The 25,944-nt window shown below is 41.3% G+C and overlaps 1 protein-coding gene across 2 annotated transcripts in view; it reads right to left on the bottom strand.

Moving 5' to 3' along the window:
- tspan4a (tetraspanin 4a) overlaps positions 1 to 25,944 on the bottom strand; it is a 115,583-nt gene that overhangs the window by 24,381 nt on the left and 65,258 nt on the right. For both annotated transcript variants that reach the window (XM_056412834.1, XM_056412833.1), the window contains 2 exons: positions 24,507 to 24,698; positions 11,117 to 11,191 (listed from right to left, as the gene is read on the bottom strand). In XM_056412834.1, the coding sequence (XP_056268809.1) occupies positions 11,117 to 11,191; positions 24,507 to 24,698 (267 nt within the window). The remainder of the gene's footprint in view (positions 1 to 11,116; positions 11,192 to 24,506; positions 24,699 to 25,944) is intronic.

Consider the following 25,944-nt stretch of genomic DNA (forward strand, 5'->3'; position numbering starts at 1 on the left):
TATATACTGGGTAAATATATATATACTGGGTGTATATATATAAATATATATGTATATATTGGGTATATATATACTGAGTATATATATAAAATATATAGGGTATATATATATATATATATATATTAATATATATATATACTGGGTATATATGTATATACTGGGTGTATATATATACTGTGTATCTATATATAAATACATATATACTGTATATATACTGTGTATCTATATATAAATACATATATATACTGTATATATACTGTGTATCTATATATATATAAATACAAATATATACTGTATATATATACTGTGTCTCTCTCTCTCTCTCTATATATATATATATATATATATACACACTGGTGGTTTCAAACATACCTGACAGGTGATGAATGCAGGAGAAAAACGTCTTTGTTGAGACCCCGTTCTCCTTTTTAACCATCCTATTTATAATTCATGAACACTCCACAGACACTTAAAACATATGTAACACGGCCGCGTGTCAACCAATCACACGCCGGCTTCGCTCAGTTTCCTGGTCCACCGCTGCTCTGAATATATCTATTTCAGCACCTTTTAATAGACATAATTCATAAATACTTCATGTTTAGTATGAAATATGCAGAAGTGACGAACCAAGAGGATCTGGAGGAGCGTGAAGGCTCACAGATGTCCTCACAGCCACGTTACGGTCCGTCTACACGGCTGATTCACGGTTTATATGCTGCTAAGAGACACTTAATAGAGCGGTTAAACATTTTTATATATTTTATTGTATTCTTTAAGTCTTACGAACGGCGCCGTCGCGCGGCCTCGTGATTCACTGCTAACGACGCCGGCTCCCCTCTGTGCACGAGGTCTGATGGGGACCCGGCCGGCGCTCGCCATGACTCACCTGCACAGCCCCCCCCCCCCCTCTTCGTGCCTCTTTTCTCTTGATTTGTTTTCCGGAGGGAGATTTGAAACCACATGACCACTCGTTGAAGTTGAAGTCAGAGAAGTGAAGAAGACTCACCGCGGGGGGACATTGGAATCATCTTTCCCCAAAATAATACCTGGCACGGCAGGAGGATGTAAACTCGCCTTTTTGTGTGTGTGTATGTGTGTGTGTGAGTGAGTGAGTGAGTTTGTGAGTGTATGAATGTGTGAGTGTGTGTGTGTGAGTATGTGAGTGTGTGAGTATGTGAGTGTGTGAGTGTGTGAGTGAGAGGCAAACTTAGTGATGTTTTCTCTCTACAAAGATACACATCGTTGTACAATCACAGGTTAATGTCTTTATATAAATATGACATCACAGGTTAATGTCTCTCTATAAAGATGACATCACAGGTTAAAGTCTCTCTATATGAAGATGACATCACAGGTTAATATCTCTCTATAAAGATGACATCACAGGTTAATATCTCTCTATAAAGATGACATCACAGGTTAATGTCTCTCTCTATAAAGATGACATCACAGGTTAATGTCTCTATATAAAGATGACATCACAGGTTAATGTCTCTATATAAAGATCACATCACAGGTTAATATATCTCTATAAAGATGACATCACAGGTTAATGTCTCTATATAAAGATCACATCACAGGTTAATATCTCTCTATAAAGACGACATCACAGGTTAAAGTCTCTCTATAAAGATGACATCACAGGTTAATATCTCTCTATGAAGATGACATCACAGGTTAATGTCTCTCTATAAAGATGACATCACAGGTTAATGTCTCGATATAAAGATGACATCACAGGTTAAAGTCTCTCTATAAAGATGACATCACAGGTTAATGTCTCTCTCTATAAAGATGACATCACAGGTTAATGTCTCTCTATAAAGATGACATCACAGGTTAATGTCTCTCTATAAAGATGACATCACAGGTTAATGTCTCTCTATAAAGATGACATCACAGGTTAATGTCTCTCTATAAAGATGACATCACAGGTTAATGTCTCTCTATAAAGATGACATCACAGGTTAATATCTCTCTATAAAGATGACATCACAGGTTAATGTCTCTCTCTATAAAGATGACATCACAGGTTAATGTCTCTCTATAAAGATCACATCACAGGTTAATATCTCTCTATAAAGATGACATCACAGGTTAAAGTCTCTCTATGAAGATGACATGACAGGTTAATGTCTCTCTATAAAGATGACATCACAGGTTAATGTCTCTCTCTATAAAGATGACATCACAGGTTAATGTCTCTATATAAAGATCACATCACAGGTTAATATCTCTCTATAAAGATGACATCACAGGTTAAAGTCTCTCTATGAAGATGACATCACAGGTTAATGTCTCTCTATAAAGATGACATCACAGGTTAATGTCTCGATATAAAGATGACATCACAGGTTAATGTCTCTCTCTATAAAGATGACATCACAGGTTAATGTCTCTCTATAAAGATGACATCACAGGTTAAAGTCTCTCTATAAAGATGACATCACAGGTTAATGTCTCTCTATAAAGATGACATCACAGGTTAATATCTCTCTATAAAGATGACATCACAGGTTAATGTCTCTCTCTATAAAGATGACATCACAGGTTAATGTCTCTCTATAAAGATCACATCACAGGTTAATATCTCTCTATAAAGATGACATCACAGGTTAAAGTCTCTCTATAAAGATAACATCACAGGTTAATGTCTCTCTATAAAGATGACATCACAGGTTAATGTCTCTCTCTATAAAGATGACATCACAGGTTAAAGTCTCTCTCTATAAAGATGACATCACAGGTTAATGTCTCTCTATAAAGATGACATCACAGGTTAATGTCTCTCTATAAAGATGACATCACAGGTTAATGTCTCTATAAAGATGACATCACAGGTTAAAGTCTCTCTATAAAGATGACATCACAGGTTAATGTCTCTATATAAAGATGACATCACAGGTTAATGTCTCTCTATAAAGATGACATCACAGGTTAATGTCTCTATATAAAGATGACATCACAGGTTAATGTCTCTCTCTATAAAGATGACATCACAGGTTAATGTCTCTCTATAAAGATGACATCACAGGTTAATGTCTCTATATAAAGATGACATCACAGGTTAATGTCTCTCTATAAAGATGACATCACAGGTTAATGTCTCTCTATAAAGATCACATCACAGGTTAATATCTCTCTATAAAGATGACATCACAGGTTAAAGTCTCTCTATAAAGATGACATCACAGGTTAATGTCTCTCTATAAAGATGACATCACAGGTTAATGTCTCTCTCTATAAAGATGACATCACAGGTTAAAGTCTCTCTCTATAAAGATGACATCACAGGTTAATGTCTCTATATAAAGATGACATCACAGGTTAATGTCTCTATATAAAGATGACATCACAGGTTAATGTCTCTCTATAAAGATGACATCACAGGTTAATGTCTCTATATAAAGATGACATCACAGGTTAATGTCTCTCTATAAAGATGACATCACAGGTTAATGTCTCTCTATAAAGATGACATCACAGGTTAATGGCGTGTTGGTAGTTTAAAGAGCAGCTCTGGGGCAGAATTTAGTCTTTTTTTATTTGAACCCGTCAGCGTCAGGATGAAACCTCTTCTTCTTCCTCTTCCTCTTCCTCTTCGGGGCCTCTGTTGCGCTCGCCGTCTGAACTCGGCAGACGCAGAGCGCCGTCGGTGCCAAACCAAATATGTATCCGTCTCCATTGAAGTCTCTCGAGCTTTACACTTTGAACCGCCTCAGAACCCTTGAGCACGTTTCTTTTCATTTTGTGGTTTCATTCAACAGCGGATGGTTAAGAATGACTCCGGTGATCCACGCGGGCACGAAGAAGACGGCCCTCTCCCTCCATCTGCTGCAGTGCGAGGACCCCCGGTGTAACACACAGCCTCTCAGTTATTGATCCCAGTGTGTATCATTTATATCACGGACGTTGAGTCCCATCGGCAGCGTAGCGGCCCGACGGACAGACGGCCTGACGGCCTGACGGACAGACGGACAGACGGACAGACGGACAGACGGCCTGACGGACAGACGGCCAGACGGACAGACGGACAGACGGACAGACGGCCTGACGGACAGACGGCCAGACGGCCAGACGGACAGACGGACAGACGGCACAGACGTTTCCACCTAGAATAGACATTTACCACATTAACAATGTATAGAGTGTATTTCTGATTGGTTTAATGTTATCTTCATTGAAAAAAACAATGCTTTTCTTTGAAAAATAAGGACATTTCTAAGTGATCCCAAACTTTTGAACGGTAGTGTACATACAATTATATTATAATAGTATGTATATACAGGACTGTCTCAGAAAATTAGAATATTGTGATAAAGTTCTTTATTTTCTGTAATGCAATTAAAAAAACAAAAATGTCATGCATTCTGGATTCATTACAAATCAACTGAAATATTGCAAGCCTTTTATTCTTTTAATATTGCTGATTATGGCTTACAGCTTAAGAAAACTCTAAAATCCTATCTCATAAAATTTGAATATTTCCTCAGACCAAGTAAAAAAAAAGATTTATAACAGCAAAACAAAATCAAACATTTGAAAATGTGTTTCCAGGTGTTTCGAGTTAATTAGACGATTCAAGTGATTTGTTTAATACCCTACTAGTATACTTTTTCATGATATTCTAATATTTAGAAATAGGATATTTGAGTTTTCTTAAGCTGTAAGCCATAATCAGCAATATTAAAAGAATAAAAGGCTTGCAATATTTCAGTTGATTTGTAATGAATCCAGAATGCATGACATTTTTGTTTTTTTAATTGCATTACAGAAAATAAAGAACTTTATCACAATATTCTAATTTTCTGAGACAGTCCTGTATATGTGTATAAATAAATAAATATATAATATATATTTATACAATTATATTATAATAGTATATATACATTTTATTATATAATAGTATATAATAATGTATATAAATATAAATATATATGCACCTTTAGTACATAAAGTTTGTTGCCGTCTCATGAATCTGTTTCCAGCGAGGCCTCGTTAGCTCAGAGTGGAAACACCTGCAGCGAGGCCCCAGCGCTCCAGCGCAGGTGAGCCGGTTCCCCCAGCGGCTCACCTGTCGGCCGCTGTGAGCCGGAGCGCCTGAGAGCTGAAGGCGCCGAGAACTCCCTCTCAGCAGGCGGCCGCCGCTCTGATGTCGGCGTGCTGAGTGATTCTTTCCCCTCGAGGTGATCATAACGCCATAAACAAGCCATTCATCAGATCTCAATACCCTCGCCGCTGAGTCCGCCTCATCTTCATCCCCCTCTTTGAGCGTTAACCTGGCAGCAACCCCTCCTCTCTCTCTCTCCGCCGTCCTCTTCATCGCCCTCGGGAGCCAGCGGAGTGTAACGAGCGGCGGCCATTGTTCTGCCCGCTCAGTTCTCACGCCGCGTGGCAGAGCGCTTTATCGGGTTTTAAAGCTCGTGTAATAAACCGGTCCGCTGAGCGTGACCCCCCCATCGTCGTCGTCCCCCGTCGTCGTCCCCCGTCACCCCCCCCCCCCCCCCCCCATCGGACTCTGCAACGGCTCGACTGAGATCCAGGTCATGATAATTGCCGATTTAACTAGAGCGCAAAAAATTAAAATTAAAAGAAAATAAATGAAATAATGAATTAAATAAATATATTAAATGAATAAATAAAATAAATAAATGGGATAAAAAAACACAAAGTATCACTAATGAGCGCCTCTTCTAAACGGACTCCGCAAATATGTGTGCACGTAAAGAGGTATTAAATGTTTTGTGTAAGTAGGCCGTATTCAAAGCTAAATTCCCCACAGATAACTTTAATAACCCGAGGCGTATTTATTGAGCAAAAACTCTAGATTGTAAACTGAGCATATTCTTCCTCGGCACCCTGTTTTAAATTATGCTTGAACTCCTCCAACATCGAAACTGAGACACTAAAATACGCTTGAAAGGAGTTGTGTGTGTTTTGTTTGTTTTGCAGTATAATGGGGAATAACACAAAAAATGACAAATAATGCCAGTCAGATTCTCCGATAATGACACTATTAAAAGAAGATAATGTACTTTTCACGGAGGAGGGAGCGAATTACCGTGATTTATGAAGTGAGGGCGTCAATAATGGAAGACAGAGACTACATTTTTCATTACCTTCAAAAGACTCCTCGTTATGTTTTCCATCTTCTCAGTTAATGTCTGCTTCCCATGCATGAGCAACAACTCCCCAGTGATGAGCAGCACGGCTGTGTGTGTGTGTGTGTGTGTGTGTGTGTGTGTGTGTGTGTGTGAGTGTGTGTTGCTTCTGTGAACTAAGGAGGTGGTTTCAGGCACACACAATATGTAAAGGTATGTCCCAATGCTTAGTCTGTCCCAATGTTTAGTCTGTCCCAATGCTTAGTCTGTCCCAATGTTTAGTCTGTCCCAATGCTTAGTCTGTCCAATGTTTAGTCTGTCCCAATGCTTAGTCTGTCCCAATGCTTAGTCTGTCCCAATGTTTAGTCTGTCCCAATGCTTAGTCTGTCCAATGTTTAGTCTGTCCAATGCTTAGTCTGTCCCAATGCTTAGTCTGTCCCAATGTTTAGTCTGTCCCAATGCTTAGTCTGTCCAATGCTTAGTCTGTCCCAATGCTTAGTCTGTCCCAATGCTTAGTCTGTCCCAATGCTTAGTCTGTCCAATGCTTAGTCTGTCCCAATGCTTAGTCTGTCCCAATGTTTAGTCTGTCCCAATGCTTAGTCTGTCCCAATGCTTAGTCTGTCCAATGCTTAGTCTGTCCAATGCTTAGTCTGTCCCAATGCTTAGTCTGTCCCAATGTTTAGTCTGTCCAATGCTTAGTCTGTCCCAATGCTTAGTCTGTCCCAATGTTTTGTCTGTCCCAATGCTTAGTCTGTCCTAATGTTTAGTCTGTCCCAATGTTTAGTCTGTCCCAATGCTTAGTCTGTCCCAATGCTTAGTCTGTCCAATGTTTAGTCTGTCCCAATGCTTAGTCTGTCCCAATGCTTAGTCTGTCCCAATGTTTAGTCTGTCCAATGCTTAGTCTGTCCAATGCTTAGTCTGTCCCAATGCTTAGTCTGTCCCAATGTTTAGTCTGTCCAATGCTTAGTCTGTCCCAATGTTTAGTCTGTCCAATGCTTAGTCTGTCCCAATGCTTAGTCTGTCCCAATGTTTAGTCTGTCCAATGCTTAGTCTGTCCCAATGCTTAGTCTGTCCCAATGTTTAGTCTGTCCAATGCTTAGTCTGTCCCAATGTTTAGTCTGTCCCAATGCTTAGTCTGTCCCAATGTTTAGTCTGTCCCAATGCTTAGTCTGTCCCAATGTTTAGTCTGTCCCAATGCTTAGTCTGTCCAATGTTTAGTCTGTCCCAATGCTTAGTCTGTCCCAATGTTTAGTCTGTCCCAATGCTTAGTCTGTCCCAATGTTTAGTCTGTCCCAATGCTTACTCTGTCCCAATGTTTAGTCTGTCCCAATGCTTAGTCTGTCAAAGGATGCTTTGTTTGCATTGGATTCACTGACAGGTCTCTTGAGAATACTCACATAAAAAGAGACATTGTCTTTTCTCAAAGCTCACAAAAAGTCATCGGGATGGATAACTCTTAAATAACAGGCAATAAACTGGAACCTCAGAATTATTCCTTTTACCTGGGTCCAGGAGCCAAGCACACAACCTCAATTTGTTAAGACATAAGATCACTTTTTAACAAGTTTATTTCACGTCCAAAAGTCCTTCCTGTGAAACCAACTGAAGGGTCCTAAAGGGTCCCGCGGGCCCAAACGGGCTTTTGATGTATGTTAGATTCTGCAGCAGCGATCACATTGGAACAACTCACAATAAAAACGAGTTCCCCTGCTGTTTTCAAAAAAAGAAATATCAACGTCAGCGCCGGTTAATGGCCACCCATTCTTCACGGTGAGCGCCTCCCGGGTGGGCAGCGCTGAATTATTCAGAGGGTGAACGATGCGGCGCACTGAACATCGGGCAACACGGACGCTGAGGGGGAGGTTCATTCATTCATGTAAAGAGCTCAACAGGGCAGCGCTGATTGGCTGAGAGCCCAGAGGAACACGCCAGTCAGGAAGTTACGCCACCGAAGAGGAACGAGGACGGAAACGCAACACACGTTATGTAAATCATATAGAACTAGAACGGGCACTCGGTAGAGCGCATACCTTCGCATATCACAAAATTGGGCATTGAATTATGAACATTTTGGCATTAGTTGCATGCCAATTGGACACAAATGTATCGTGCTATGGTTAAAAAAATGTTTTGACCTTTCCATGACCTTGACCTTTGACCCGATTGATCCCAAAATCTAATCAAATGGTCCCCGGATAATAACCAATCATCCCACCAAATTCCATGTGATTCAAGAAGATTTGACCTGTTCATGACCTTTGACCTTGACCTTTGACCCGATCGATCCCAAAATCTAATCAACTGGTCTCCGGATAATAAACAATCATCCCACCAAATTTCATGCGATTCGGTTCAATACTTTTTGAGTTCTGCGAAAGATTTTGAACTGTTCATGACCTTTGACCTTGACCTTTGACCCGATCGATCCCAAAATCTAATCAACTGGTCCCCGGATAATAAACAATCATCCCACCAAATTTCATGCGATTCGGTTCAATACTTTTTGAGTTTTGCGAATAACACGCATACAAATAAATAAATAAATAAATACACGGCGATCAAAACATAACCTTCCGGCATTTTCAATGCGAAGGTAATAACGAAAAGACGACAGAGAACCTGCAGGTTCAGGGTCGTCGACAGAAAGTGGCGTAAATATAAAAGTGAGTTGTTATTTACAGGAATGTCGACGTCGGCCTTCAGGGATAAAGTTCTCTCATGAATAATATAACGCAAGTCTTTTGAAAATTGCCTCTGATTTATGGCGGAGATGTACGTTTCCAATCCACTGTGGCATCGGGCGCCTCTAGAGGGCGTCCGATGTAATTACAGCAGCCGCAGATTTTATTTTTCACATTTTTAGCCCATTACGGGAAACTCGACTCCTTTACTGGGATGAAAACATGTCGACGATGAAATCAGACAAATGATGATGAAATGAAGAACAGTTTTGAAGAAATAAAATGTATTTCTCACACTCCAACTTCTTCCGTCTTTGCTCATATATTCCACACATCGCCCGCTGAATATCGAGATGTTTTCGCCTCTTGATTAAACAAAACGAGCGGTTTCAGGACGTCTGGGAAATTGTTATGAGCGACATTTTATTTACTGAGCAAATCGGTCTTCTCTACAATCTACAATTACTTACAGCCCTAAACACAAATTTAATAAATTAATTTATAATTGCTTAAAATAATATGCAGCAGTGCTTTTTTTCCAATGCTGCGGTTGTTTCTGCTTGTAATGTTGCCTGTAATTTAATTTTTACGACCCATACTTCTGACTTCTATTCTTCCAATAAGTCCAGTGCTGCGTTACGAGATAACGAAGGCATCCTCTTCGAGAGCTCAACTAATCGCTCTAATATCGACACGTGAAGTGAGTATTTAGTTCGCCGACAGAGAGACAAACAGCACGTTGGGTATTCATTTAAATTCCAATAATTTGGAGGTTTAAATCGCACCCCGGGAGTAAAAGCTGTGCGTGTGTTTGGGGGATGGGGGCATTGATTAGGACCACGCTGGATGCAATTCAACGGGCCCTTTTCAACGCTTTATTAGAAGCCCGGTTGAAAATGTGCCCGGTGAGAGGAAGAGCTCCTCGGCGGCTTGTGTCTCGTCCGACTTGTTTATTTACAAGGAAATCATCCTGAATGCACGAGCTGAGATGAATGGGGATTTATTAACGAGGAAAAGGATGTTTGAAGATGTGCGAGCGTGAACCGCTCCAGCAAAAAAAAAAAAAAAACATTCTTAAAGCTTCGCTCACGACCCTCAAGCAGCAGCTACTCCCTCGCCAGTAGGGATGGGAATCGTTTTTTTTCTTCTTTTCCCGATACAGGTGCCTGAACCGATACTTAAAAAAAAGAAGCACAAAACGACGATTGACAATGACGACACTGGGGCCACGACGTGTAGTTCTACATCTCACCAGAGGGTGCACAGAAGCAGTGCACCATAAATAAAAAATAATAAATGAATAATGCAGTGCAGATATGGTCAACAGTGGAAATGTACAAATAAATATGGACAGCATGTGCAAACAGCAAACCAAACAAACGGCAAACCAAAAGCCAAAGGTGCAAGTGACTATATTTAGACGTTTGTGAATCTTTGTGTTTGCGTTTGTGAGTCTCTCTGAGTCCATTACAGTTACTGAGACTGATCTGACCCCATAGTGATAGCGGACTTCGGACCACACCCTCTCCACTCTTCATGCGTGGGGAGGAGGTGGACAGCATCACATTCCTATACTGCTATCCACATTACTAAAGACCTCACTTGGTCCCTGAACACATCACACCTGGTGGAGAAAGCCCAGCAGAGGCTCTTCTTCCTGAGGAAGCTAAAGCCAGCTAGCCTGAATGATGAGTCGCCAACTTCATTTCGTTGTATTATTTTTTTACAATGACAATAAACGTCCGTACCGTACAGCCAGAACTAATAAAGCGTATAACTTTGTACGTATCGCCGGTGTTACGTGCTTTTTCCTTTTCTTTCACCGTTAAATTCCGAGAGGAATCTACTTACGATGTCGGGTTCACACAGCTGTGGCTTGATGGATACGGCGAGGGAGCCGAGAGGCGGTGATATAAGCAGCAGCGGGGTTATGTCAGCCATGATTGATGACACGCTGCCTACAGGGAGGTAAGCTCCGCCTCCTCAGCGCGTCTGCTTATGTGTGTGGGGCTGGTGTGATACTTTATCACGATTTTAATGGGATTGTATCAAGATGTATTGATAATAAGCACCCGTCCGACTCAGGTTTATTGCACTTTACAATGCAATTAAGTAATATGGAAATATATAAATGATTTCTAATCTGTAATTTTACCTGCAATGTGTGTGTGTGTGTGTTCATTTAGCAGAACACACTGCTGGAGTGAGTTCAACAGCATCCTTTTAAAGGCAGGCAATCCGCATCACGGAGGGCTCTTCTCCTCTCCTCCTTCAGGTGGACAGAGAGAATCCCAGCATGCAACACTCCGAGAGCACTTCGGGGAGTCTTACCTCGTCTCGGTAGATGAAGAAAAGCATGATGGACAGAATCTCCAGGAAGAAGATGAGCAGGAGGAGGATGAAGAACTGCGGAGACACGGAGGGAAGAGACTTCTTTGTTAACGCGCCATTCATCTGTGAGGTGTGCGTGTGTGTGTGTGCGTGTGCGTGTGTGTGTGTGTGTGAAAAGTAATAACAATGAATGAAATGGCCAAAGAGTGTCAAGGAGAAAGAGGACGGTCGAGGAGCGTCGATATTTCTAAGTGTCAGGTCCAGAGAGGAGAGAGGCGAAGGTAGGAGACGAGGAGGCGAGGAGGAGACGAGGAGAGGTGACGCACTTTTGCCTCATTTTATTCCTGACCCGTCGCCTCCTGCCTGACGGGTGATTCACCTCCTCCCCGCGGGCCCGTGTGAGCGCTTAAAACAGTTACTGGCTCGGTCATCAACCACTCTGCCGGGGGGGGGGGGGGGTCATTTGAGACTATGGTGTAATATTCCAGAGGGTCATCAAATAATCTTGATGGACCGACACTAGTTTGTCAACCGATGCGTCTGCGGAGCCATAAATCGGGCAGATTGTGCCGCGCGTTGTAAAACGGTCCAACGTGAAATATCTCTGCAGACGAGGAGGCTAAACAACTCTCAGCTGCCGCCATCCCATAATTACGGAACATCAAAAAGGACTCCGCGAGCCGGAGTCAAGATAATGGTAATAGGGCTGAGCGATATAGAATAATCATACGACAACAATACATTGGCGTAGATCTTTCGATGGTATGGCGACGACACCGATATCGTGATATGAGGCTCAATAAAGTCTGTTCTTCATTATTATGAGATAATAAGTAAAAATATTGAGATAGTATCTCATAATAATGAGATGCGAAGTCATTATTATGAGATAGTATGTGGAAATATTGAGATAATATCGCATTATTATTAGACAAGTCAAAAATAATGAGATAGTATCTTATAATAATGAGATGCTCAGTCATTATTGTGAGATAGTAAGTCGAAATAATGAGATAGTATATCATTATTATGAGATAATAAATCAAAATATTGAGATAGTATCTCATAATAATGAGATGCTAAGTCATTATTATGAGATAGTATGTGGAAATAATGAGATAATGAGTCAAAATAATGAGATAATATCACATTATTATTAGATAAGTCAAAAATAATGGGATAGTATCTTATAATAATGAGATGCTCAGTCATTATTGTGAGATAGTAAGTCAAAATAATGAGATATTATCTAATTTAATATGAGATAATAAGTCAAAATTATGACTTAGCATCTCATAATTATGATATAGTAAGTCAAGATAATGAGATAGTATCTCATTATTATGAGATAAGTCAAAATAATGAGATAGTATCTTATAATAATGAGATGCTAAGTCATAATTATGAGATAGTACGTCGAAATAATGAGATATCTCATTATTATGAGATAATAAGTCAAAATAATGAGATAGCATCTCATAATAATGAGATGCTAAGTCATAATTATGAGATATTTAAGCCAAAATAATGACTTAGCATCTCATAATTATGAGATAGTAAGTCAAAATAATGAGATAGTATTTGATATTTATGACGAACAGGGTCTCACAGTGTTGTTATTGGGCTTCCATACTAAACTCATTCCCACATACACACTACAAAAACAAACAAAACGGAGATCAGTTCATATTTCTGTGACCGCATCAATGGTCCGCCCTTCAACTTCATGGATATTGAAGGTATCTAGTTGTAAATACTTGTGATGTTTGATTCTCATTGGTCGTCCGGCATGAGAAACACGAGTGCTCGTGGCTTATGTTCAGTTTTGGGGGATAATTGTGCTCCGAGACATTTTAGAGAGACGTGGATCTGCCACCTGGAGCCATTGAACGATTAGCCCGTTAGCTACTAGCAGTTGCTGTTTGCAGTGTGTGATTGGATGCACGTCATGCTGAACAGTCTGGTTTGAGACTGAAGAGCCTTCAAAGACGTGACGGCTCTCAGGAGAACTCGGCGATGTGGAGAAAATCTAAACATCGGCATATTCATGTCCAAATATCTGGATATCAGGGCTCTCAAGTTTTGAAGCCAGGCAAGAGTGACATTTCCATCAGCACCCCCCCCCCCCCCCCCCGAACGAAATTTTCGGATATCAGTCAGTCGCGCGCAATTCCAGGATGCTTTATTTTCATTGGTTGCTGGATTAAATCTTACCCAGATACAACAGATAAGTTTTTTTCTGATTGGCTATTGTGGAGCCCATTTCTTCTTTTTGATTGGCTGATAAGTGGCTCCTCACAGCAGAACTCCAGGGGAGCGCTTGATTCCTCCACGGTGAGGGCAGCGCGGCCAGCTCATGTTGGCGTGCTGCGGCACATTAAAACATTAAATTGCCGAGAGTTTTTTTCAGCGTGAGAAATACGATGTGTGGCGGGAGTGCGTGACGTAAGACCGAAATGCGTGAGTGTCACGCTCAATGCGTGACACTTGAGAGCCCTGGGATATTCATATCGTACGGTTGACCGCCGCTGCTGTCGACAGATATTTACACACAGGGGTTTTTTTTGCGAGATAACCATCAGTAATGTGGATATAATGAGAAAGTGTACAAAAAGATGACATCACAACCAGGAAGAGACATTTTACAATATTACGAGATCCAAATCCAAGACGATACGGCGTCTGGTAGAGGGAAGTTGAAGTTGCCGTGACTCCTGACAAAAACAAAACCTCCCGGCGGCGCCGCTGGCTGTCGACTCTCGGCCTCTTGTTCCTGATTGTGAGGTTTTGTTTTTTCAGAAGCAGATTCTCAAGAGCGCAGATGTTCAGTTTCTCAGGCGTCGCCGTGGTTACGCCGTCGGGCTGCAGAGTCTGTGTGCGTTGCATGAAGATGCTGGTAACTCCACTTCTTTTTTGTTTTGTGGGTGTTTTATTGAAACTTTTTAATAAATATGCTCCTCTGTGGATCTGATTAAAATTCAGCTTTTTTCCCTTTTTTTTCCGGGGCTGATGAAATCTTTTACCGAGTCACGTTTTTTCTAAATATGAACTCAGTCAAGATAAGAAGCTGACAGTATTTATTAGTTTCTGAATTTTTTATTTTTTTTCTGCAACAAAATTATTTTAGAAAAAGGCTCAGAGCCAAGAAATGAAGACATTTTGTCTTTTTTTATTTATTTCTTGACCTGCTATTTTACTTTTCAGCATGTTATAGAGTGAATGGTGCAGCTACTCATTTATATTCCATTTCTCTGTTTTTGGAGTCCTGAATATCTAAACTAATAATCTAAATATCCTTTTTTTATTTTTAAAAGAGGAAACAAAGATCATATTGGTTGCTTCCTCTCTCTCTCTCTCTCTCTCTATTTATTTCTCTGGCTTCAAGTTTCAAGTTTCAAGTTTTTATTGTCACATCCCCTTTTATACAAGTATAAATCGAAATTTTAAATTCTTATGTGCAAAACACCCGACAAGTGCAAGAGAAAAAAAAAAAGAAATAGAGAATAAATAACTATACAATAAAACACAAAAGAAAAGAAGTATATATATATATATATAAAACAGTGTATATACATATACATCATATATATATATAATAAATAAAAAAAAAAAATAAAATTTTTTTTGGATAATGTAATAAAATATACCCCATGGCCATAGATATTCACAGAATATGTTCTGGTGTGTGTTTAATAAGGGTCTCAGTCCTTGTTCAGCAGCCTGAATGGCTGACTGAAGAGTCCTGTCCCTCAGTGTGTGGCACTTGATACTATACTGCTCGCCTGCCCTGCTGAGTAGAAAGGGAAACAGATTGGCCGGGTGGTTGTGTCTTTCAGCATCCATCCGGCTGGCCCCACCTACCGCTTGGTGTATAGTGTGATGGAGGGGAGCTCGAAAGCTCACCTCAACGATGTACCCTGTGTCGCGCTGCACCACCTCCAGATTGCAGCCTCAGGCGGTAGGGTGCGGTGAGACGGTGATGCAACCTGTCAGAACACTCCCGTCACTGATGGGTGTAGAATGTTCTGAGGATGGATGCGGGGATGTTGAATTTCCCCCTTTACAGCCTAAGGAGGCGGTTATTGGGGTCTTTTCACCACGTGTGAGTGTGTGTGCACGGGTCCTCGTCCTCGGAATCGGAGGAACTTGAACTTGAAGACCTCTCTGCACCCTCTCTACTGCGTCCTGGGTGGAGATGGTGGGGTGCCTCCCTCTCCCCTCCTTCTGTAGTCCACTTTGAGCCTGGCTCCTTTGAGCACAGGACCGAGGCTGTTGTTCTGGTGATCCAGTACTCCTGGAGGCCGTCTCTGCTGCTGGTAGCTGTCTCCAACCATCAGCTGTATGAGCAAGCAACTTGTGTGGGCTCAGCAAACTTGATGATGCCGTGCAGTGGTGGGTGGGAGAGAGTAGAGGACAGCTAGACAGGCTCAGCTCAGGGCTCTGAGGGGCCCTGCCTGAGGTCTCCGTGCATTCCTCACTATCCCTGAGGCGCACCACTCCCAGTGCAGGCCGGCCCGGCTGCACAGTCCAGTCAGCTATGGTAGAGGTGGCGCTTGGTGTGAGCTGCGAACAGAATAGTGTTGAATAGTGTTGAACGCAGTCCACAAGTCCACAACCAGCATTCCAGGTCCAAACAATCCTCCCTCCGGTGGAAAGAGGCGGTGGTGGGTGCGCCGTACGTGGCGTCACCGATAATTAATTTGCCATGGGTGGCGGTTGCAGCCATGCATGGAACGGGAAACAAGGACATGGAACAAAGCACCTCTCACAAAGCGAGGTGAGCGAGGCGTGGGCTACGGTCATTCACGTCTCCTGCAGTTCCCCTCAGGTGTTTGGGGACAGGCACAATGGACAGACACTTGGGGACACAACACACAGCCTGGGACAGTGAGAGAGGGGGAAGACAGGAGAAGACTCCTGCTGTCTGATGCTGCCAACTGGCTGGTCTGGAAGCTGTTTTCGGTGTGTTTGTTCGAGCCCATAAAATCACACCGGAGAGCAAAGGGACATCCTTAATAAAGAGAAACTGATGCTCGCCGGCACTCGGAGAATAAACAGAATCATCCCCCGTGGCTCTCTAAATATTTCCCTATTAATCTGCCATAATAAGAAATTTAACTCAGGCAATAGGAAGACTCGATGGGATCATGCTATGGCAGCAGACTGCATTTTAGTTTTCATAATATATTGAATTAACTGGAGTAATTTCCGACCGCAGCAATGAAATGGGCTGTTACTATAACACAAGTTACACAAATTAACGGTTAATGATGAAAACCCATTTGTGGAAAGGGTTAATAATATGAGCAATAACAGTGTGCTAATTAAGTTAATTGTTTTCACTTCATGAAACATCATTCATTTAGATGTAACTTTGTGTTGATCTTTTTTTTTCTCTAAACAGTTTCTTGAAACAAATTTAGTCTTTGAGAAAAATTAATGGTTTAATTGAGATGGGAAACGAACCCACAAAAAAGCCATAATTTGCTCTAAATGCCGTGAAAAGGCTGTTTCCTAACGAGCCTAATGAGTCTTGCTTACGTGACAGAGATGCATCGGGAAAAGCATTTGCATCTGCTTGGTTAAAGTAATGTTTGTCTAAAACAAACACGGCTCCAGTGCGTCCAAAAGAAGCGTTGTTTGTTTGGCGCTCGGCGCGTCGCGGAGATAAATTAATACAAACAAAAGACTCGGATCTCATTACAAAAAGGACCCAAACGGGCTCAATATGTTTTCCCCAAATCGCCATTATTCAAACTGAAAATACGTTTCTGTGGTTCGCAGCCGAGGCTTCGAGCTGCATAAACTACAGGGAGAGATTTATAGCATATCAGAGTGGAAGGAAACTAAATGGGGCCATAAACATGTTTTCTATGGATCAGAAATATCTACGACTCTCTAAACTGAGATTCGGCTGTTTTTTAAATTAAATCTACTCTCTGTGGTGGGAGACTCAAGATCCAAAATAAATACTTCATTACAAGTAAAGGAAACATTGGCAGGTGGAGGTGGAGCTAGTTTTGTAATATACAGTATTTTAGTCCAGTGGTGCCCAATCAAGGGCCGGGGCCCCCTTCAGAGTGTCTTAAGTTAAATCCGAGGGGTCATGAGACTATTAAAGAAGAGCAAAGAAAACACAATCTACGTTTATTGGATCTTTCCCGAATTTATCATTAAATGGCTAATTTAACCTCTTTACAGTCAACTAAATGAAACAATTTAAAATATATGAAGGAGAAATCGGCCCTTGGTAATACAACTCCTAAACATCTTACATTGCTTTTATATAAAATGTCACAATCTGGTAAGACTGGGAAGCACTGGTTTAATAAGTATTAATTAACTTTAATTAATTAACTATCTTTTTTTAATTAATTATGTAAAACCTCAACTTGAAAAGTAATCACGAGCGGTCAAATAAACATTCATTTTAATCCCTGAAACGTCTCTGAGATGATGAAATGATTGATTTTAAATGTAAGATGAGGTTTTGGAGTTAAGTAAACATAAAGACTGATATGCGTGATTTTATATTTGGGTGATTGCATTGTCTGGAAAAAGGAAAAATAAGTGGACCCAGTACCGAGCCTTGGGGCACCCCACAGTGAACGCATTAGAAGACAGTAAGTACTTCAGTGCAGTAAATCCCCACCACTGCATTGTATGACCTTCCTATTGATAAACCATCACACAGCCCTCTCAGTATCTTGTTAGAAGGCTTCTTTCAACCCTGAAATCTTTCACCCAGATCATGTCGTCTCACTCTGAGAAATCCTAAAGATTATTCTTTGGCCTCGGGACCTTTTTTTTCCATCCATTTCTCAACAACCAGATAACACAAAATACAAAGTGAAAAGCTCGCTAGCGCTCTCACAGAGCAAAGCCGGGAGGTACAGATAGCACTGACACGTGTAATGGAGAGTATTATCATCTCAGTCTATCACCAGCCAGATCAAACTCGGCAAAGTGGTCCTTTAAGACCTCTAAATCCCTGTCGCGTTGGACCGGCGTCCTGCGGTTATTTGTTCCATTACAGTTGTTGGACCGTGAGAGTTGATGAGCCACAGCTGGTCTGTATCCAACTGAAGCCTTCAGCGGGGGGGTGGGACAAAAACCTGCAGGATACCGACTCTCAAGCACCAGAGTAGAGCTTCTCCTGGCGAAAGGCTTGTTTTTACTGCGGGGTTCCAGCAGCGAAGGCACCGGAGCAATTAGTCGCGAATTTACTCGGCGTCTAAGTAGACATTAATGTATCTGAAGGACGGGAGCTTCTATTGGCCACCGAAGACGCAACGCACACCGTGCGCATTGTGAAAAACGAGTCCTCTGCAGACGCCGCCCCTCGCACGCAACTCTTATTTATGTTGTGACGCGTTCAGCCAGCGGGGCTGAAAATCCCCGTTAAGCAGAGATTGATGTCTCGGCGGGACCCTGGGATGGGAACTACAATCAAAGTCCAGGCTCAGGGATTGATTCCTTATGTGCTCATCCATGCTGTGATTTCCACGCAGTGCGAAAGCTTCAGGGGCTTTTTGTGGTTTGACTGGTGGAGGCGGTCGCGTCAGGCACACGGTCTATCAACACCCTCCCCAAAATCAATACCTCCATGGGATCTGTCCATCCTTGAGTGTATGAGGAGAGGAGCCCTCGAGGCTTTTCTCTTCACATGAGGGATCCCATCGGTTTCTTTCAGGCTCTTTATCTGAGACCGCTGTGAGAGGGAGCTTCCTTTTCCACCACGGTGACCTCTCCTCTCTGACTAATATGTGGAGAGATTAGGTCGCGGACCCCCTGCACCTCCCCCTGTGCCGTTTGACTTGCACTCGAACTCACCGGTGTGAAACATGACTTTAATCACCGATAACCCCGGTGGAAATTGAAGGCACAAAAGGCTCTTATTCCTAACTTAAAAGGACAGGGTATTGGTTTTTTTGTGTTTAATGTCATGACTTCAGGTCTTCAATGTCTGCTTTTTTACTCATTTTATCTATTTCATCATTCTGCAGACAGCAGCCGCTAAACAAGCTGTTCCGCCAATGTGCGTTGACTAAAAGTGCTTGTTTCTTTCTCCATTGACAGGATCAGATTATTATAAGTGCCTGACAGCATTATGGAAAGATCCCCGACAGAGAAACAAAACCTTTTTCTTTCCCTTTCGCTCTGTCTGTTATGAAAGTATCTAAATATTCAGCCACATTAGAGGAAATCTATTACGTAACACCAAGCTACGCTTTCTGATCTCCAACACAACAAACTCAAAACAACACTGGCACTCCCCCTTTTTTTTTTTACTCACTCACATTTCCATCATTGTCTTCAGGCAAAATTTCGCACGACAAAACCAGACAGAGCGGATCCAGTGAAAGACAAAGAGAAGCGTTTCATTTCTCTCTAGGGTTCTTTCCATAACGCCGTCAGACACCTTTAATAAAAATCTGAGCCTGTCGGTGGCAAAAGGAAGCACTTGACGTACATTGGCGTCGCAGCTTGTTTATTGGCGTCCATTTGCAGCCTTCTCCCTCCTTACTGGATCAATAAGGACGAATAACGAAATGCGTCATTTAGAAACAGAAACATACAGAAAAAAGAAAAAAAATCCCCTGAGGTTGATCAAAGTGGCGACATACAGGTCAGAAGGAAGACACTAATATTTCAAATATCCAGCAGGGGGCGACTCCTCTGGTTGTATAGAAGTCTATGCTTCATGTGTTAAAGCTGCATTCTCTCTCCTGACCACCAGGGGCCGACTCCTCTGGTTGTATAGAAGTCTATGCTTCATGTGTTAAAGCTGCATTCTCTCTCCTGACCACCAGGGGGTGACTCCTCTGGTTGTATAGAAGTCTATGCTTCATGTGTTAAAGCTGCATTCTCTCTCCTGACCACCAGTGCGCTACTCCTTTGGTCATATAGATTTAGAATTAGAAATTTAGCTCACAAGTAGACCGGAAATTAATAGGCAACGATCGTCATTTTAGTAATTTATTAATTTATTAATGCAAAAATTTGAATTTTGGGAAACCTCCAATTCTGAAAAGCGTCTTAAACCTGCATTATTTGTAATATCCACCAGGGGGAGACTCCTCTGGTTGTATATAAGTCTAAGCGTCATGTGTTAAAGCTACATTCTTTCTACTGACCACCAGAGGGCGACTCCTCTGGTTTTATAGAAGTATATGATTCATGTGTTAAAGCTGAATTATCTCTCCTGACCACCAGGGGGCGACTCCTCTGGTTGTATAGAAGTCTATATAAATGGATCTACTTATCTCTTGATTTATTCCCTCAGTAAACATTGTTTGTTTCTATCTCTAGTTTCAAGTCTTCTTCAACACAACGACTAAGTCAAGACTGAAGCGTATTCAAGGACTTGCCTGGCTGTGTTTGCAGGAAGCTGTACATTCATTTAAAGTGTAACATGTCTCATGTCAAACCTTCCAGAAAACATAATTGCCAGATTATTAATATCTGACGTTTGTTGCTACAAATCAAAAAGATTCACCAAAAGCAATATTACTTTTGCCAGCACGGATCGCAACAGGGAGTCCTGCTAATTGCCTCTGTGTTTTGACCAGGGAGTCTTTTCTGATCTCCGTGGAGCCGGGCGGCTCTCTCCCTCATCGAAGCGGACTCATAACCATCATTACATTGACGCAGCTCAGGAACCGGCCGGTCACTGTGGGGGAAGTGCTCCGGATCAGGCTGACGATCGACACCCAGACTCCTTCCCACAGAGTTCACCATTGCTCTTTCCAGCTGTGCCGACATCTCCAATGATGAATTATATATTTCGGACCCACACATAATTATTCTTTGCGATGGATGCTGTGCTTGATTACAGGAGCTTATTTTTTTATCAAAATAATTACCAATCTCATAAGGATTCTGGGTTCACGCTTCATCGTCAATGCGCCGTTTGAAATTAGAGCAAACGGTGTGCAGATTAGAGCAGGAACATGTTGGATGTCGAGCACTTCCTGTTCCCTCGGCTGCATCGCTATAGCCATCGATTTCTCCATCGAGATAATGAGTTTATATTGATATAGAGATGAATAGTGAGAGAGAGATACAGAGATATGTAGAGACAGAGATTGTAGAGATACATATATCTAGAGATAATGAGATTTAGAAATATGTGGAGAAAGAGATATGTAGATATAGAGATTTACATAGCTAGAGATATATAGAGATAGAGATAATGATATGCAGAAATAGAGATAATCGTATTTAAAGATATTTGGAGAAACATATATGTATGGATATAGATTTATAGAGCTAGAGATATATAGATATGTTGATAATTATATTTTAAGATATGTGGAGAAAGAGAAATGTAGAGGTAGATATTTATGGAGCTAGAGATGTATAGAGATAGAGATAATGATATTTGGAGATATTTGGATAAAGCTATATGTAGAGATGTATAGAGCTAGAGATAGATAGAGATAATGATATAGAGATATGTGAAGGAAGAGACATTTAAAGATAGAGCTGTATGGAGATAGATATGTAAAGATGTATAGATAAATATATGGAGAAATAAAGATATAGCAATATAATTATATGAAGATATATAGAGCTAGAGTTATGTGGAGATGGAGGTATATATAAATGTGTAAAGATAGATATAGAGACTTAAAATCTAAAGATAGATAATGTATATTGGCATGTGGATATAGCTAGAGTCAATATAGAGATGAAGATATATAGAGATACGTCAAGATAGAGATATAAAGAGTAGAAATATGTAGAGTGACAGTTATATAGAGATATATGTAAAAAGTAGAGGGTAGAGGTATGAAGAGATGGACATCTATAGAGCTCAAGTTATACTGTATATATATATATATATATATATATATACACCCACATTTAGAGAGATATATACAGATATGGAGGGATATATATAGAGGTGTATGAAGATAGAGGTGTTTTAAATATCTACATATAGATATATCGTCCCCTGCTGTAAACACCAGTGCTGTCTGGCTCCAACACGACTTTAACTGCTGTGAACTCCAGACGAACAGGCCGGAGCTGGTCTACGAAGATTAGTGAAGCAATAAAAATAAATATAGACATTAAACGGGATAAATTAGAGCAGCCGTGTCCGTGGCCAGTGCCCCCGACAACAACAAAGCCAGACTCCCACAGGGCCCATCAACTTGTTTTATCTCCGTCGCCCAGTTACCTGTTAGGAATATGCTTTAAATAGAAAAAATTACAAGTTTATTTATTGCTAGATTCTAGTAATTTTATTTGTAATATTTTGTCGCCGTCCATTTTTTAAAACTCAGTTTAATTATTATTATTAATAAATTATTTTGAATATAATTTTTTATTTTTTTTATGATAACATGGACAATTATATATGGACATTTTTGCGAAATTAATGGTGTGAGATACAGACGCTGACACAGAATGCAACGTGTTCACTGAATTAACATAACTACTAAAGATCAGATCAGGATTAATTGATTCACAGAGATGGTGTGGGTTGTTGCAGCAACAGGGACATCAAGACGTGCAGAGAAAAGAACTAAAATAGAGAAAAATAAAAAAACAGAAGCTACACGAGAGCAATAAAGATGAAATTAGATAAAAGTGAAAGAGGTGTGAATAAAAGAAGCAGAGTCCATATGGTGTATAAATACGAGATTAATAGTACTGCATATTAGTATATAATGATCATTAGTATTGGTCTGTATACATATATATATATATATTTGTATATATATATATATATGTATATGTATATATACATATAGTATAACATCAAGTGATTTTGAAAAGCAGTGTTGTATAAATATCATGGGGATCTGCTGTGGGATGTATGAGGTGTTGCCAACGCCCCTTTATTGCCTTAGTTGGCCATAAAGTAGTTTATTGTGCGTTAACACCAAAGGCAAAACGAACGGGGCCTTGAATGCATCCTTTGTGTGCAGTGGTGTAACCTCTGGGGCTGTTTGTCTTATTCGTGGGCTGCATGTGTAGCACAGCCTTCACACCTTTATTTACATATACAACACGGTTTTAATAAACTGGAGGAGAATATGTTAGACCATTAGTGTCCGTGGATTAAAGTTAAATAATGTTAATTCTGTTGGTTTGTCAATGAAGCGCCCGGGAACACGGCTCCTGTTCTGGTTCAGCTTGTTCAAAGATGGTTTCTCTCATATTTTGGGTGTTTGGAGGGACAGATTATCTCGACTTGGCGTCAAATCATTTTCACACGGCTTGGCAGCTCGCTGTGTCTCTGGAGAGAGTTATTAACGTATCACATCAGTGCTTTGAGCAGTACTGGAGGAAATATTAGGAGACTTTACCGAAGTAAAAGAAAAATACTAATATCCTAGTGTGAAAATACTCCTTTACGTAGTCCTGTAATAGTCAGTAATAGTCCTTACGTACTTTAGTACTTGAAGTACTCGAGAGACACCGTACGAATATACAAAATGGGTTCAAGTATTTAAATGAAAAATAAGAAAATCCTCACATTTGCAACCAGAGGAGTCGCCCCCTGGTGGTCAGTAGAGAGAATGCAGCTTCAACACATGAAGCAAAGACTTCTATACAACCAGTGGAGTAGCACCCTGGTGGTCAGGAGAGAGAATGCAGCTACAACACATGAAGCAAAGACTTCTATACAACCAGAGGAGTAGCACCCTGGTGGTCAGTAGAGAAAATGCAGCTTTAACACATGAAGCATAGACTTCTATACAACCAGAGGAGTCACCCCCTGGTGGTCAGTAGAGATAATGCAGCTTCAACACATGAAGCATATACTTCTATACAACCAGAGGAGTCGCCCCCTGGTGGTCAGGAGAGAGAATGCAGGTTTACCATATGAAGCATAGACTTCTATACAACCAGAGGAGTAGCACCCTGGTGGTCAGAAGAGAAAATGCAGCTTTAACACATGAAGCATATACTACTATACAACCAGAGGAGTCGCCCCCTGGTGGACATTAGAAATAATGCAGGTTTAAGACATTATTCCTGATTAGAGTTTTCCCAAAATAAATTACTAAAATAACAATAATCAAGATAGTTGCCAATTAATTTCCGGTCTACTTGTGAGCTAGACTTCTAAGTGTTCAGGCTGCACTAGCCGTAAGGTAATTGCACTGCAGTAAAAACAATTAAAAAAGTACAATTCTTCCCTCTCGTAGTAGTGGAGTAGAAAGAGAAAGTGGCATGAAAGGAGAAAACAAACATGGTGTGTATAATGATTACATCTCCACAGCTCTCAGTAAACATGCTGCATCACTTGTGTATTTAAATTAGTGATCGAGAGGACAAGAAACTCAAAGCGTAACGCTTCGTGAGATATTAGTGGTGTTGTGTGCCGTGCAAACGACGGCTAAATGTCGCCGCCTCGCGTCCGACTTACCGTGAGCAGCAGGGGGCGGCTCTCTTTGACGGCGCCCACGCAGCCCAAACAGCCGATCACCATGATGACAGTGCCCACCGCGATGAGCAAGTTGGCTGCCGACAGGGAGGGAAGGGATGATGACAGGGTGGCAAAGTTTCCCTGGGTTACCGAGAGCCAGACGCCCACTCCCAGAATGCCGCATCCTCCCAACTGCAGAGGAAACACGAAAGAGGCGTCAAAGGCTGACAGAGAGACAGCTGAACACTGTCAGAACTCATCCCGGACTGACGCCCATCAACACAGGAAGGTGCAGAGAAATAGCTGCAGAACTGTTGGGACTTGCTTTATTTATTTTTTGTTGAAGTTTGAGAAATGGAAATCCTCCCCCCAAAAAGAGCATTCTTATGAACAGCAACAACAAGTCATCAGAGGATCAGAGGTAGCAGAGCAAAACAATCTGAGCCTCCAAAACAACCCAGTTAGAAGTCTGGTGAATAAATGCTCATTCGCTCGAATTTAAGGCGAGAACCAGCAGCCAAGTAGCTTCGTGTTGCTCGAAGAATGGAAACATGGGGACGCTTGGCTCTGTGCAACCAGAACGAGCTCAGGCTCACTAAATGCCCTGTTTGCTTCAGCCAAACAAACAGAGCAAAAATGACCAATTGTGTCCTGACATCAAACAATAACCACCCTGAAATATCTGCTGGTTGCCTGGCGACCAACCATCCCGCCATCAGTCACTGAAATTAGCTTTTTGACAATAACGAGAAATAAAATGTCTCTTTTTGTGCTATTTGGTGGGCATGTTGTGTTACTTTAAGACAGCCAGTGCTAGCGGTTACCCTCTGTTTCCAGTCTTTTATGCTAAGCTGTGCTGACTTGCTCCTCGGTGTCGCTCGTGAAATCAGAATAGGAGTGTTGAACTGTTTTTCTATTTGACTGGTGCAAAAGAAAATGGTGATTTGTTGTTGACAAAACAAGCCAGTTGGGCCGAAGAAAGATGTCCGTCTGGTTATCTCGGTAGCTTGTTCTTCTCCGGAGGACGATGGGCCACCAGCCTCCTCTTTGGCTCATTTGCCATAACATAGAAAGGCTGGTGGAATTAGCAGGTTAGCCAACTAGCCATCTGCCCAATACTTAGCCAGCTAGCTTGTTAATCCCAACGTGCTTTCATGCTACACTAGTGGCAAGAAAATGAGCAGAACAAAGTGTCCCAATGTGATTTTATTACGCTGAGACAAGAATGTGGATGAAGTATGAAGTAACTCCGCTGCTTCTTTTAGTCGAAAAAAGACAAACTCAACTCCCTGCGTCTCTCTGTAAGTTCATTTAGTTTAAACGTTAGCCGGTCACAACGGTCGCATAAAGATGGCCGCCGCTCCGACCATCCGGCTACAAAATGAATGAATGTCCGTTCTTCCGCGATCATATTTCCGTCATGGTTCATCTGATTCCC

This window comes from Pseudoliparis swirei, chromosome 4 (genome assembly GCF_029220125.1).
Source record: "Pseudoliparis swirei isolate HS2019 ecotype Mariana Trench chromosome 4, NWPU_hadal_v1, whole genome shotgun sequence".
NCBI classification, from domain to species: Eukaryota; Metazoa; Chordata; class Actinopteri; order Perciformes; family Liparidae; genus Pseudoliparis; species Pseudoliparis swirei.